Genomic DNA, 15,853 nt, shown 5'->3' on the forward strand with positions numbered 1-15,853 from the left:
CTCGTGACAGTGGTCTCTCTTTACAAGTGGTCTCTAAGGGCAGGTTTTACTGTACTTGCAGCCAAAGAATGATTTCAACCTAAAGGCTGACACATTAATCCTTGGGTTCAAAAAATTGTAATGCTCAGAATTAAGATTCAAGTAAGCAAATATAGTTAAATGGTTATGTATTTTTTGCCTTAAATGGTACTTGATTGTTTTTAATGATATTCTACTCCTGAGGGCATTCTGCACCAAAAAATTTTTAAAAAAATGTGCACAGTGTTTTAAAATTCTGCAAATTTTATTTGTCAAATAAATGTGGAGGCTCCAGCATGGCACTGGGGAGCACAGGTCACTGGCTGCACAGAGGTGGGAGATCACTGTACAGCTCCCCCCAACCCAGACATGGAGTCAGTGGTGAGGCTGCACCCAGTGCATGGACTGGGCCTGCAGCAGAAACACCGCCAGGGCCCTGCCCTTCCGTGCCAGGTGCACCAACTGTGGCCAGGCAGGCTCAGCAAGGCAGGATCCAACTGTGGAGGGTCTCAGTGTGTGGGGATCCAGGTGTGGGTTGAGAGGGTTCTGTGTGGGGCAATCTGGGTGTGGGCGGGATCTGGATGCGCAGGGGCTTGTTAGGGGGTTCTGGATCCAACGGTAATGGGACTCTGCAGTGGGGTCCAGGTGAAGGTGGTTGGGGCTCAGCTGCGGCGGGGAAGGTCTGGATGGGGGGGGGGGGGGGGGCGGGGCAGGGGGGTCGGGGTGGGGGGGGGTCGGGATGCACGGGGGTTAGGTGGATGGGGGAGCAGATCCCTGTACAGGGATCCCTCCCCCTGCAGCTGAGGAACAATGGGTACAGGAAGGTGTGTGTGTGTGTGCGCGTGCGTGTGCGTGTGAAAGAGAGAGAGAGAGTTTGCAGAGCTTCCTGCAGCTGGGGGAGAAATCAGAGGGTGGGTCTGACCCAACCCCAGATGCCATGCACAGGGGAAAAGGAAGTCCCGTTCTCCCCAGCCCAGCCAGGACTAGCAGCTGAACCCAGCTCAGGGTAGGTAGCCGCATCTTCCGCAGTCCTGCCTCCTGCCCCATAGTGATTTACCTCTCTGCTGGCTGCCCTGGGCACCCAAAACATACTGCTGGGGAGGGGCGCATGACAGCTCTTGTGGCTTCCCCTTTCTTCCCTGTCAGAAAGTCATTTTTCAGCGTGGAAGCAAAGAAATCTGTGGGGGACATAAATTCTGCACATGCGCAGTGGCACAGAATTCCCCCAGGAGCAAAGTGTAGTACCTGTTCTTATCTGTTTAATTGATGTATGATACCCCATTTTAATTGTTTGTACCTTCAGGCCAATGGAAGAAAAGCTTTTTATTTTTTATTTTTATTCCAACGTATTTTAAATATTCAACAAACAGAAAAATATAGGTTTGTTAGCAGGTAGAATTGGTCTTATTATTTCTGGACAGATTTTGGAAGGCCTTTGTCACATTTTAAAAAAAACAAAACCTGTGATATTGCTAGGCAAGTCAATATCTTTCAGACTTACGCTTGCTGAACTACTTTACCATAAATTAGTGACTCCATACTTTTTTGTTATCTTTCATTGTTATTGTGTCTTTCTCTTTTGTGTGCGTAATTAGTTAATATAAATTAATATTAATATAATAGACAAAAATTATGAAATATAATGGAAGATTAGAGTAACTTGGTTGTCAGCTTTAAAGACCAAAGTCACAAATTCCTAAGTTGCTAGGTTGAGTTGCCTACCGCTTCCCGGCTCTCTGAGCTCTGGTCAAGTGAAAAAATATCTCAAGTGGTTAGGGGGCACTAGTCTGAGTATAAAGAATGAGTTCCAACAGTGAACTCACCAAAAAATAAATAATTTAATGACATACTAGGTTATTGATTTTAAGTGGGCGGAAAAATTGAGTCCTCTTTGAAGATTTGGTGATGCTAAGAGCACCAGAGTCGTTCACCTCTGTAATCCAGAGTTCAAATTTGATGGAAACCATATGGTATGGTCTTTCTTTTGGGATGTGGACAAATGTCCCTTAGAAACTAGTCTTAACAGTTTGTCGTATTGAATTATGATTGGTGGTTATTATTAAGAAAGAGGCCCAGACGTGGAAAAGCAGGGCTGCTGCTAGTCAGGGACTGAGGTACATTGACACAACTTCATGGGAATGGGATAACTGACAGTGCATTGTGTGCTGCACTCTGCTAGATTTATCCAGTTCTATCTGCCTTCCTTTTGTCATTCTAAAATTCACTAGATTTATTCCTAAAAGCTACTAGACGGAACGGAAACCCCGACCATAGCTCTGTGGGTCCAGTCGTGTTCCTGTTATGGTCGTTGTGAGCAGGACTGAGACCTGTACTACTTAGGAGTATTTTTAAATACTATTTTTGAGAAATATATCCTTTGTAAGCAATGTCTTTTTGCCTAAGACCATAAATATGTGTGACCAGCCTTCAGCATGGCCTGTCCATTATAGTTCAAGGTTTGTTGTGTTTTTGTGGATTTGACAAAAGAATACAAAAGAACTTTTGATGCATCAGAAGTCACGCCAAATAGCAGATGAGTCCAGTTACTTCAAACATCATGCCTCATAGTTAGAAATGATGAAATGTTTGTTTTTTCTCAGGAACAATGTTTATAGAAGACTCTGATTCATCATGTCATTTTAATATTTTATACAATGTTCTAAACATACCCAGCACTTACAAAACATCTTTAAAAAAGAAAACTTAAAGAAAAGATAAAAACAGGTTAATTGTGGTGCATTTGGGGTTCTTCCAGATTAATAATTAAATAGATTAATATGGAGAACACAGTTTACGTGTAAAGTAATTACTTTTTGTTTAGAGCAGTGGGTGTTTCTTTTATGCTAAGAAAAAAGCTAAAGCAATGTGGTTAATATTTAGCTAGTGTTCTGTTACCTGACACCTGCACGTGTTGTGAATAGTATACTTTACGATTAGGCATTTTACAGATTGCAAAGAAATTTACTGTTTTTAGAATTTCCCCCATATCAGTTGCCAATACTGTGGAAGAATCAAAAGTTTTGCTGGGATGTTGATGAGCTTGCCCTCGGGTCGAACTGAGGCTTTAGTTTCTCATTACATGTGTCTTTCCCCTGTACATTTGAGGTGCAATAGAATGCAAAGTGATTGAGACCAACAAAGCTAGGCCACCCATTGTCTTGTTCTATTACAGGGTGGCCAAACTTACTGACCCTCCCAGCCACATGCAACTATCTTCAGAAGTTCAAGAGCCAGGGCATGCCTGCTGGGGCTCAGGGCTTCAGCTCCACTGCGGGGTGGTGGGGCTAGGGGTTTCAGCCCTTCAGGGAGGGGAGTCTTGGGGCTTCAGCCCTACGAGAGGTGCCTGCCCAGGCTTGGGGCTTCAGCCCCACTCCTGCGAAGCCCCGAGCCCCGGCAGGTGCATCCTGTGGAGCTGAAGCCCCGAGACCCCCCTCCCCGCTGGGCAGAAGCCAGAGGCAGTGTGTGTGTGGCGGGGGGGGGGGCATGTAACCCCATGTGCTCCCTCAGATTTTTGCTAAGGTTTGCTGGCCACGCTAGGTCTTTTGGTGCCACCAGGCCTCCTCTGCACAACAATTGCTGGCGCCAGCAAGCTGGGAGCTGTGGCTGTGGGGAGAGCCAGTGGCAAACAGCTGGGAGCAGCAGGGAGAGCCCTGCTCGAGGTGCTAAAGCAGCAGCAGCAGCACCTCCTTGCAGCTCCCAGCTGTTTGCTGCTGCCTCTCCATGTGGAACTAACACCTGTGAGCTGCAGGGAGGGGCCGCTGAGGGTAAGAGGGGGTCATGCCAGAGTGGGGAGGGGGGATGATTCAAGCTGTTGGGTGGGAGCCTTTAAATTGTGCCCACCCTCCCCCCGGTAGGCACCAGTCGTCTCTGGCAGAAGCCCCTAGTCCCACCCCGCCGGGCAGAAGTCTCCCCCACTCCCCGCACCCCCCAATCTGGGCAGGGAATGGTGGGGGCAATGGGGAGGCTCCGCGAGCTGCACTTGAACTGTAAAAGAGCTGCATGTGGCTCGAGAGCTGCAGTTTGGCCACCCCCAGTCTATTAAAGGGACTCCAGGGTTATTGTTGGTTGGGATATTGTTGGCTGGTGTTTCTCCTCACTAGTAGGTTTCGAGCCCTCTTCCTTCCTAACATTCCCTCCATAGACAGGCATACTGCCTCCAGCCATGTGTTCAGAGGTGAAAGTAAGCCGGTCCGGTACAGCGTACTGGTAAGAGCCGGTACATAGCCAACTGTACCGGCTGGGCTGCTGCTGATGGGGGCCAAAAGCTGGAGCCCCCGGCCCTTTAAATTGTTGCCAGAGTCCCAGGGCTCCCGGCCTTCGCTAACACTACCATGGGGCTCTGGCAGTGATTTAAAGGGCCTGGAGCTCCCGACCACTGCTACCGCACCAGCAGCTGGAGCCCCGGGTCCTTTAAATCGCTGCTGGAGCCCCAGCCGCAGCACTTCCGCCCGAGGCCCTGCCCCTTCCGGTCTCCCCCACTCCCGGCTCAGGACCCTCGGGAGCCAAAAAAATCTTACCGCATTATAAGTGAAACCGCATTATATTGGACTTGCTTTGATCCACCGCCCCCCCGGGCGCACTGCTTTACCGCGTTCTATCCGAATTCGTGTTATATCGGGTCGCGTTATATTGAGATAGAGGTGTACTTTCACCCCTGCATGTGTTCTGCTTCTCACCTCCAAAGCCACTCTACTCCTCCCAGATCACGCACCCTACCTGTACTTTAAACCCTTTCCAGCCCCCAGGTTTTAGCTGCCTCTAAGGCATTATGTGTAGAGCTGGATTACATTTGGGTTGGAATTTTGCCTGGAAATGCATTTTTGGAGTTCCAAACTATTTGTAAATTTGGGTTGAATTCAGTTTGACTACGTTTTGTGCGAGCAAAAACCTTGAAAACAAATTTTGGAAATGTCAAAATGAGCCAGTTTGATACTTGGTTTCAAATCAGATTTTTTTAAATGTCGCTTTGAAACAATATTCAAAATATTCATTCACCCCAAGCAAATGTTTTTAGTGTTTTTTGCTTCGCAAAAAATGAAAAACATTTAGTTTTGGTTTCAAACAAAACAATTTTTTTTTTTGGGTTCAGCTACCGAATCAAAAAATCAATGATTTGCTAAATGTACTGTTATCTGTTGCAGAAAACCTCTTATTCTGCTCAGTTTGGGTCTGGAGAAAACCAGATGCCTTTCTTCGCCTGGGCAGGAATGCTTGACCAAGGGAGTGAAGCCCCTTCCTCTGTCTTTGTGTACAGTATCCTGTTTACATGCTGGACTCCCAGCCATGCTCTTCCTCTAGGGCCATATGGAGCAGGAGCGAACTCTAACAAGCAGTGCAAATGACTCATTCACATAAGTGAGACAACTTCCTCAGTTCCCAAGTTGTCTTCCTGATGCAGACTCACTTTGTCTGCTGCTCTTTGCAAAAGATGGGCTCCCATCCAACCCACTCCTGAAAGCACACTTCAACTGTGAAAACCTGCTCAGTGAGATTTAAATATAACTGATCAATTTTTTTTTTTCAACTTTAAAAATGTTTCAAGAAGGGGAAAATCCCCCCATAACCCTCCCAATTCAGGGTGGGTTTTTTATCCATTCTAGTTTTGAGTTGCCTTCTGCGGGTCACATTGGAAGGCTTGTCAGCAAGTTTTATTTTTTTAAAAAAATTCTATGCTTATAATAACTTCGAAGAGAGATACTGTCCTACTTACTATTACTTTTGTTAAGTGAACCCTTCTGGTCTTTCCAAAACACTCTTGTTTCAAAACACTACTTGTAGGAATCTTTCATGGAATTGAAATCAGTTACGTGTATATCTTTTCAGTCATTTATTTCTTTTCAGCATTACTGAAGTTCTGGAGAATAAATGTTTGTTTCAGATAATCTTCCCAATAAGCACTGAAGTTCTGTGGCATGAAGCCAGTTTGTGTTTACTGATCATGCTGCTGATATAAATGGAACTTTCCCTTATATCTATCCATGCGTGTGAGAGAGGAGATAAATAATGTATTTGTCATAAAATATGTGCTTTTTGTTTTGTTCGAAAGGATGAAGAAGAAGAAATCAAACTGGAGATAAATATGCTAAAGAAATATTCGCATCATAGAAACATTGCAACTTATTACGGTGCTTTCATTAAGAAAAGTCCCCCAGGACATGATGACCAATTGTGGGTAAGCTGACGTTTCCCCAGCATGCTCGTAGGCTTTTTCCCTTTGGTTGTAATTTGAGGACAACAGAAAGATCATATTGGGAAAACAACATTAATGAAATGTGGTGTTTTATGAAGGTTGTTTTATTATAAATCACCCAGGCTGATTGTGCAGCCTTAACAAGAAAATCAAGCTAAAATTTGCTATTAATGTTTAATTCGCTATGTAATGTTTAATTCACCATGAAAATCTTAGATGTCTGTACACAAGGAGTATGCAGAATATACAGGAAGACCTGAAAGTATTAGAATGTAAGCTAAATTATGACTTATTTGGTGTATCAGAAACTTGATGGGATAAGTCTCATGACTGGATAATTGGTATAGAAGGGTATGGCTTGTTCAGCAAGGACAGACATGATAAAAAGGGGAAGTGTTGCATTGAACACGAAGTGTATATATACACTTGTGCTGAGGTCCAGAAGGAGGTGAGAAATAGACCAGTTGAAAGTATCTTGGTAAAGATAAAGGGGTAAAAAATAAATAGGGCTGACGTCCTGGTAGGTATGTACTTAGACCACCAAATCAGGAAGAGGAGGTGAATGAGGCATTCTTAGAACAAACAGAAATATTTAAAACATAAGACCTGGTAGTAATGGGGAACTTAAACTATCCAGACAACTGTTGGAAAAGTAATATAGCAAAACACAAAATTTTCCGGTAGGTTCTTGAAATATATAGGGGATAACCTTTTGTTTCAGAAAGTGGAGGAAGTAACCAGGGGGACAGCTGTTTTTGACTCGATTCTGGTCAACAGAGACGAACTGGTAATGAATATGAAGGTGGAAGGCAATTTGGGTGAAAGTGATTGTGGAATAGTAGATTTCATTATCCTAAGGAAAGGAGGGACTGAGAGCAGCAGAATAAGGACAATGGACTTCAAAAAAGCAGACTTCAACAAACTCCGAGAACTGATAGGTAAAGACGTATGGGAAGCAAATGGATAAAGAAGTTCAGGATAACTGCCCGTTTGTCAAGGAGACAATATTAAAGGCACAACTGCAAACTATGCAGTTGCAAAGGAAAAATGGGAAGAATAGTAAGGCCAATATGGCTCCATCAGCAGATCTTTAATGACCTGAAAGTCAAAAAGGAATCCTATTTAAAAAAAAAAAAAATGGAAACGTGGACGAATTGCTAAGGAGGAGTACAAAAGGATATAACTAGCATGTAGGGAGAAAATCAGAAGGGCTTGAAGAAGGAGAAGGAGAAGAAGTAGTAATAATAATAATAATAATTAATAATGAGTTACGCCTAGTAAGGGACCTAAAAGATTCTTTAAATACATTAGGAGCAAGAGAAAGATGAAGTAAAGTATAGGTCCTGTAGCCTGATCAATTATTGCTAGTGTGTATACTAGGATTGTTAATTCTTTAGCACAGGTTCTTCCCTTTCAGGCGGCTACACAGAAGTTTGTTGTTCGTTCCTGGATTGATGTGACCGACAACAGAGATCATAAACGTAAAAATAAGCTTTACTTAACATCCAAATAAGTCAGCTCATTAATATAACCGAACAGCATAACACATACAGAGAAATAGGTTTTAGGATTGATAGCAAACTCACATATCCTTAAACATTATGTAAAACAAAGCTGGAAGAATTCAGTCAGTGGAGTACATCAAAAGAAAGCAGGTCATGAACCAGTTGCTACTGTTTCAGGAACCTGATGCACCCAAAATTTAGGGAACAAAGTCAGATCTTTTTATACCCATCCTTTATGTGACCTTTCAGATACATGCCCATATCTGACCCTTTCCTAGATCATCATAACCTTTATTTCTGCCCATTATTTATGTGGTATTCCAGATAACCATAATTATAATTCTGATCACTGACCTCAGCAATTTGTGTCAATCAGTTTCTTACTAAATCATATATATCAGAGCAGTCTAGATGCCTAGTTACTATGTTACAAAATATTGCAAAAGCCCCCAACTGTCCTGTTATTTCAAGGTAAGTTTTCAGGCATGCAGTGTATCTGTTTTTCTGCTATCAACTTGTTTGTTTGCAGAATGAGAAGGTACAACTTATGACTTGTGGTTAAGTCCTGAAGCCTACTTTGGATAACTAAAAATCAAGTGTATCACACTAGGCCTTACACTCCATAAATGCCTAATATCCTTCATATTTGTGTTTTCTAATTTTCCCCAGCATGTTTCAAGTTAATAGCATTTCAAACCTATCAACACTATACACCTGTAGTGTTGTTACAAAGGCAGAACAGAGCATAACAGAGGAGGAGAGTTAATAACTGATCATATCAAGAAGCCTGTTTTGCTTCAGTCCTCACTAAAAAGGTTAATGATGACTAGATACTCAACACAATATTAACAACAAGGGGGGAAGCGACGCAAGCTAAAATAGGGAAATAACAGGTTAAACAATATTTAGATAAGTTAGATGTATTCAAGTCGGCAGGGCCTGATGAAATTTATCCAAGGATACTTTAGGAGTGGCTAAAGCAGTCTCAGGACCGTTATTTTTGAGAACTCACAGAGGATGTGTGGGGTCTCAAAGGAAGGCAGAAGGGCAAACATAGTATCTATCTTTAAAGAGAGGAACCAAGAGGACCCAGGGAATTATAGAGGAGTCAGCCTAACTTTGATACCTCAGAAGATACTGGAACAAATTATTAAACAATCAGTTGGTGAACACTTAAAGGATAATGGGGTTTTAAGGAATAGCCAGCATGGATCTGTCAAAAACAAATCATGACAAACCACCTTTACTGGATTTTTTGGGCGGGGAGAGGGGGATGCGGAAGAGCAGTAGCTGTGATATATATTGGTTATTGTAAGGCCTTTGACACAGTCCCACAGATATTCTTATAAGCAAACTAGGGAAATGTTGTCTAGATCAGTGGTTCTCAAGCTGTGGGTCGGGACCCCAAAGTGAGTCGCGACCGCATTTTAACAGGGGTTGCCAGGGCTGGCTTAGGTTTGCTGGGGCTCAGGGCTGAAGTCCGAGTCCTGCCGCCGGGGGCCAAAGCTGAAGCCTGAGGGTTACAGGCTTGGGCTTCAGCTTTGACCCCTTCCCCGCCCAGGGCAATGGGGCTCAGGCTTTGGCTCCGTCTTCCCCGCACAGGACTGTGAGAATCAGGCGGACTCAGGCTTCGGTCCCCCCTCCTGGGGTCGTGTAGTAATTTTTGTTGTCGGAAGGGGGTCGTGGTGCAATGAAGTTTGAGAATCCCTGGTCTAGATGAAATTACTACAAGGTTGGTGCCCAACTGTTTGAAAGACCATACTCAGAGTAGTTATCAATAAGGCTAAGATTTAGTCACGTGTATTTTTAGTAAAAGTCATGGACAGGTCATGGGCAATAAACAAAAATTCACAGCCTGTGACCTGTCCATGACTAAATCTTTGCTGCTCCAGGGCCCCGCTGCTCTGGGGGGATCCCTGCTGCTGAGGTGGTCCCCGGAGCCAGCTCTGGGGGGGCCGTGGGATCAGCTACAGTGGCCACTGCAGCTGCGGAATTTCACGGAGGTCGCAGAAAGTCACAGAATCTGTGACTTCCGCGACCTCCATGACCGGCTCGCAGCCTTAGTTATCGATGGTTTTCTGTCAGGCTGGGAGGGCGTATCTAATTGGGCCCACGGGTCAGTCCACGTTGCTACTATTCAATGTTTTCATTAGTTAGTGACTTGGAAGATGGAGGGGAGAGTGTACTTATTAAATTTGCAGATGACACTTAGCTGGGAGGCATTGCAGGCACTTTTGAGGACAGGATTAGACTTCAAAACAACCTTGACAAATTGGAGACTTGATCTGAAATTCAATAAAGACAAGTGCAAAGTACTTCACTTAGGAAGGAAAAATCAAATGCATAATTACAAAATGGAGAATAACTGGCTAGGTGGTAGGACTGCTGAAAAGGGTGTGGGGTTCATAGTGGATCACCAATTGAATATGAGTCAACAATATGAAGCTGTTGCAAAAAAAGACTAAAATAATTTTGGGTGTGTTTTAATAGAAGTGTTGTATGTAGGACACGGGAGGTAATTGTCCCACTCTATTCAGTGCTAGTAAGGCCTCAGCTGTAGTAGTGTCCAATTCTCAGCACCACACTTTAGGAAAGATGTGGATAAATTGAAGAGAGTCCAGAGGAGAGCAACAAAAATGACGAAAGGTTTAGAAAAGCTGACCTATGAGGAAAGGTTAAAAAAACTGGACATGTTTAGTCTTGAGAAAAGAAAACTAATGGGGGCCATGATAACAGTCTTCAAATATATTATGGGCTGCTGAAAGAAGACTGTGATCAGTTGTTTTCCATGTGCTCTGAAGGTAGGACAAGAAGTAATGGGCTTAATCTGGAGCAAGGGAAATTTAGGTTAGTTGTTAGGGAAAACTTCCTAACTATAAGGGTAGTTGAGGTCTGGAATAGGCTTCAAAGGGATGTTGTGGAATCCCCATCATTGGAGGTTTTTAAAAACAGGTTAGACAAATGTGTGTCAGGGATGGTCTACATAAACATGGTCCTACCTCAGTGCAGGGGGCTGGACTTGATGACTTCTAAAGGTCCTTTCAAGCCCTATTTCTATGATTCTGTGATAAGTAACTTTTTCCTTTCCCAGCTGGATAGTAACACATTTCCTACTAATGAAGCAGAGATAATGAGCAGCAAGAGAATGTTGCCTTAAAAATAAACCAGCACCTATGATTTCTCTTTTCTTTAATGCTTATGGGATGTCCACAGCATCACCCCATCTGCATTATCAGCACCATCTACATTGCATTATTCTCCCCTTAACGGTAACATTTTCATTCTGTGCCCTGAGAACTGACAAGTATTTAAAATACAGTTATTTACTGTACAGCGTACAGTAAATTGAGCCTTGTAAGATACTTTTAATGTGTGTACAGTTATGTTTAGTTAAAACATGCAGTGCCTAGGAATGAATCTAGCTTTCAGTAGTGCGAGAGATGTAAGACAGGCATGCACATGTTTTAGAATCAGCATACCTTAAATCTGTTAGTTTCTAAATCAAATATTGGAAGTCTCTAAGGGTGCTCTGAACAGAGGGAAGTTGGTTATTAGTGCTTGGACAAGTAGAAAATATTTTAAGGTTAAATGTTTTCATTTGAGTTTGCTTTGGGTAACAGTATCCAGGCCCTCAGGAAGCTGAGGTACAAATGTGCATGCAAAACCAATAGCTGTTCCTGACCCTTGTAAATACATGGAAACTGCGGAGAGAGACGGATGTGATGGTGTGATCAGTTTAACTCTTTAGCACTAGGCTTGTTGAGCAATGCTGTTAATTGAGAAAATCCAGATGCCCAGCATCGAATTACAGTGAATAAATCAGCCATTGAAGATGAGCTAACTAATATGAGACATATTCCATATACAGTAGGCACTTGCTAGAACACCCTTCGCAGTAGTGAACCTTGGGCTATAGCAAACGTGGTCCCTGGATTCCATCTCCAGCCCTGCCCGCTGTGGTGGTGGGGCTGAGAGCTCCTCCTGCCTCAGGGCTGCGGGGGGAGGGGTGGGCCTGACACTCCTCCAGCCCAGGGTTACGGTGGGGTCCTGCAGTGCACTACTCCCTGAGGCTGAAGGAGCGTTCTCTCCCCACTGCAGCCCCATGCCGGAGGAGCCGTTTCTCCTCCTTTCACTATAACCAACCCCTGGCTATACTGAAAAAATGACTTGGATCCCCAGGGGTTCATTATAGCAAGGGGGTACTATATGTCATAATAGAGACATTTGGTTTGGCTCCACTCTCTATGTGGAGACATTAAATGTGACCGTTGTCTTTGTGTGACATGAGCATTGTACCGAACATGACTGTGCCCATACCCTTAGCTCTTTTGCTGCTGTACGCAGGTGTGAGTTTTTTGCTTAATACTGGCTTTGTCCTTATGTTTCTTTTGCAGCTTGTTATGGAATTTTGTGGAGCAGGCTCTATCACGGACCTTGTGAAGAACACAAAAGGGAACACTCTAAAAGAAGACTGGATAGCGTATATCTCCAGAGAGATTCTCAGGGTGAGGAGGATAGTCTATTGTGTCAGGAAAAAATACAATCCTATTTCTGTACTAACACAGGTGCAACCTAAGAACGATGTCTAGGTTGAGCTTCTACGAATAAAAGCCTCAAATTGCTGCTGTGTAGTATAATGGCAATCTTGCTGAAAAGTGGAGAACTGTGTCATAGGAAACCATTTTCCATATCGCTGTAGCACACTGACTAATATAACACCTCAATACCAACAATAACAGAATAAAAAATGAGATTTAGGCTGACACTTTCAGAAGTGCTCAGTACTGGCATTACCTCCGTTCCTCTTGAAGCCAGTGGGAGTTGAGTGAGGCCAATACTGCATGCCTTTGAAAATCCTACTCTTAATGTTTACACATGAATCTGTTCCAAAATCACACATAAGACCGAATGCAAACCGGTGTGTTCAATTAGGCACCTCTATTACTGGAGTACAGTACTAAGTATTTGTACTTTTTTGAAAGATGGCTGCCATCTATAGTAGTTTGAAAAATGGAGGTTTTTGGTTCGTTACTTTTCAAGTTTAATTTCCAGCTGGTACAAGTGAATAGTGTCTCTTGATTTGGCATTTGATTGCTACGCTGAGTAAAACTGGTCCAGCTTTCCATGGTTAATTTAAAAAGCAAAACCTCACAACCTTACCCTCAGTACGGTATGTGAATAGAATTGCTCCAGTAATAATCCCTGTAGTTAAGGGAATTATGTTAAAGAAAAGCATAAGTGGTCCTTACGTAAATCATTGCTTCTGGAATCCACATTTGTCCACTGTGCATTTGTACACTTCTAGCAGAGTGATTTTGGGGGAGATGAGGGAGCAAAAGAAGAATCTTGGCTTCCTGCCCGAACTCTGAGCGATGGTGCAAAGTGCTGCTGTTGGGCATTTGGGCACATTTTTTATTCTTGTTTACTAGCAAATAGGAATGTGGGTGACATGAATACCCGATGGCAGCTGTATTTTAGTCACGTGGATAACGGACTTCAGTATTGTAACATTTAGCTTGACCAATGTTAAAGTTATATTTGCTCTGCAACACTTATAAGACTGTATGTAAATTCTTTCTGAAGTGCAGCATACAATGTTGTGCACATTCTAGGTCCCCATCGGGTAAAGATGTGAAGCCACATTCAGTGTATAATAAAGAGAATGAAAGTTAGATGGGCTAGTGGGCTAAAGATTTGTGCAAGTGAAAATCTAGGGGAGCGTATGCCAAGTGGTGGTGGGGCAACTGTTCAAAATTTGAATTGAAAGAAGTAACTAGTCTTTGACCTTTCTCTGTCCTCTTATTCCATCCCGAACACACATGGACTTTTTCATATGATTGGCTGTAAAGAGGTGAGAACACATGACTATCTCCCTGGCTGGTGCAGTGTGGCATGAGGCTTTGCAGATTGTTGTGCCAAGCCAGTGCAACCAGAAGCCTTAATTTTCACAGGAAACAAATTTAACCTTAGTGTTAATGCCCAGCAGATGATGTCAAGGACATTAAACGTTCATAGCATTAGCTCGTAACCTCTGCAAGGAGGAGTTCCAAACTGTATTGTTTGTCATACTTACTAACGGTTTAAAAAAAGACTAGCCAAACTGGTCAATGAGTATTTAATGAAGAACATGTGTTAGAAAATACTGTTTTACAGCAACTTACTGCTCTTTTAACCTTCTGTAACTGTAAAGTTAAAAAAAAAAATTAAAAATATGTGAGGGGAGCATGAGCAAGCAAGATGATGCCACTAGAGAGTATAATTTTCCAAACTGATTGCTGGAGAGAAACCAAAATCAAGTCAGTTGCTGAGACATTTGTTCGTTGCTCCACAAATTGCAGTAGACAGTAAAATACCACATACATCTTACTCCTCCCCCCCTCCACAGGACTTGTGCAGTGTGATGCTTTGGGGCATGCATCCAGGTGCTGTATCCACAAAAAGCACCATCTGCCAGTAGGTTTTGTTTCCTTTGGACAGTATAAAATGCTCTTTTTTTTTAATGTGGTCTGTTTTGAAGGAGAATGATCAGAGATCAAATGTATGGAAGCTAAACAACAGAACTGTAACTTAACACGTGTGCTGTTGTCTGTTGCCAGTATCCTTTTATCCCCAAACATAAATTGTGTACCCCCATTTCTTCTTGTGAGCTATCTCACATTAAAATATAGGTGGGTTGGTTCATTTCCCACGCTACATTCCTGTTCTTCTAAGGGTGACTCTATGTGACTGAACTCCAATTTCATTGCATTGAAACTTCATGTAATCTAAAATTCCCTAAAAGCTACAGCTAAAAAGCATTTGTTGGACTTTAATTGTGTACAGTATGTGCACAACCTGTGGCCTTCCTCCCTGCTAGCTTATGAAAATGTAGGCGGGTGGCACATTGCTAGAAGTCTACTGTGGATCATGTTTCATGCATTCAGGACAGGACCCAAAGAGCCACTGGAGAACGGTGTGGGCTCTTTTTAAAACATCTCTCAGGGTAACTAATTAAGTATGTTGTCTGTGTCAACTCAGACTTTTTATGAGATTGTTGCTGCAAAGCTAAGAGCCTAAACCTAGTTGTCTTCCTTTTTTAAATGAAGGGATTGGCACATCTTCATGCCCACCATGTGATTCACCGGGACATCAAAGGGCAGAATGTATTGTTAACAGAAAATGCAGAGGTAAAGCTTGGTAAGTAGGCAAGCATGTTCACTTCCTGGTTCGTTTGTTTTTTGCATGTTCCCTAACTTTATTTGATCTCTTAGGTGGCATGCTCTTTAGTACAGTAATATATCCTGTGTCATTGCTGCAGTTTGAGTCAGGACACTGGCCTTATTCCCTCCCCGTCTTTCAAGGAATGCAGGGATTCTTGCGGTTGTTGCTGGAGATTGTTGGCTCTCATGCCAAAGTCAGTGGATGGATCACTCCATGTCCTTCACTTATTCTTTGTATGACTCTACAGGTCAGCTTAGGGCCAGAATTGGTTCCGCTTCCATTGAATTTGGGCTTAGAAGCCAATGGCACAAAATTAGGACGTGGTGGATATCTTTTTGTACCTGCGTTCAGTTAAAGAAGTGTTGGCAGCTCAGGTGACAGACCCAAACATCTACGTAATGTGTACAGCACTCACAATTCGTCTGAGGCAGAAAGTCTAAGTTGGGTCCAGCCCTAGAATGCCCGTTTGGAACATTTGAAGCTATCATCATTCCTGGCCACTTCTGTTCTAGACAGAGGAGTTCACATGAGATCTGTTCTTTTATCCCTATCCCCAACCACTTACAAATTTAATTTCTCAGACATGTACTGTGTAGTTAGTGGTTTATACATATTGAGGTTTAACTACATGTTTGTTTTGATACTCGTCCGCCAGGCTCCACATGGGGGGGATGCTTCCATGCGGATTTATTTTGCCTCTTTAAGTTACTACACATTTTAATGTTGTGTGTTTGTTGTACAGTAAGGTTGCCACCTTTCTTTTGGTGAAATATAGACCCAAGTTCAGGACCTCCCGCCCAGCCCACACCTTCCTTTTAGGTGGAACTCTGAAAGATGCCTTGTCTGCTGGGATGGAAGTGCTCCGGGGAGCTACCCATTCCTTGGGTCTTCTAAGCAGGACACAGCAGCTCCTATACTGTTGGTTCAATGGGGCTTGTCT

The 15,853-nt window shown here is 43.1% G+C and overlaps 1 protein-coding gene across 7 annotated transcripts in view; it reads left to right on the forward strand.

Annotated features, from left to right (window-relative positions):
* The window catches only part of MAP4K4 (mitogen-activated protein kinase kinase kinase kinase 4), a 251,981-nt gene that overhangs the window by 148,769 nt on the left and 87,359 nt on the right, over positions 1–15,853 (forward strand). For 6 of the 7 annotated variants that reach the window (XM_034757996.1, XM_034758000.1, XM_034757997.1 and 3 more), the window contains exons 4-6: positions 6,065–6,190; positions 12,108–12,218; positions 14,799–14,889. In XM_034757996.1, coding sequence (XP_034613887.1) covers positions 6,065–6,190; positions 12,108–12,218; positions 14,799–14,889 — 328 coding nt within the window. Of the gene's footprint in view, positions 1–6,064; positions 6,191–7,625; positions 7,690–12,107; positions 12,219–14,798; positions 14,890–15,853 lie in introns of those variants that run through there. The other variant, XM_034758002.1, reaches the window with a different exon arrangement.

This window comes from Trachemys scripta, chromosome 1, assembly GCF_013100865.1.
Source record: "Trachemys scripta elegans isolate TJP31775 chromosome 1, CAS_Tse_1.0, whole genome shotgun sequence".
Taxonomy (NCBI): domain Eukaryota; kingdom Metazoa; phylum Chordata; order Testudines; family Emydidae; genus Trachemys; species Trachemys scripta.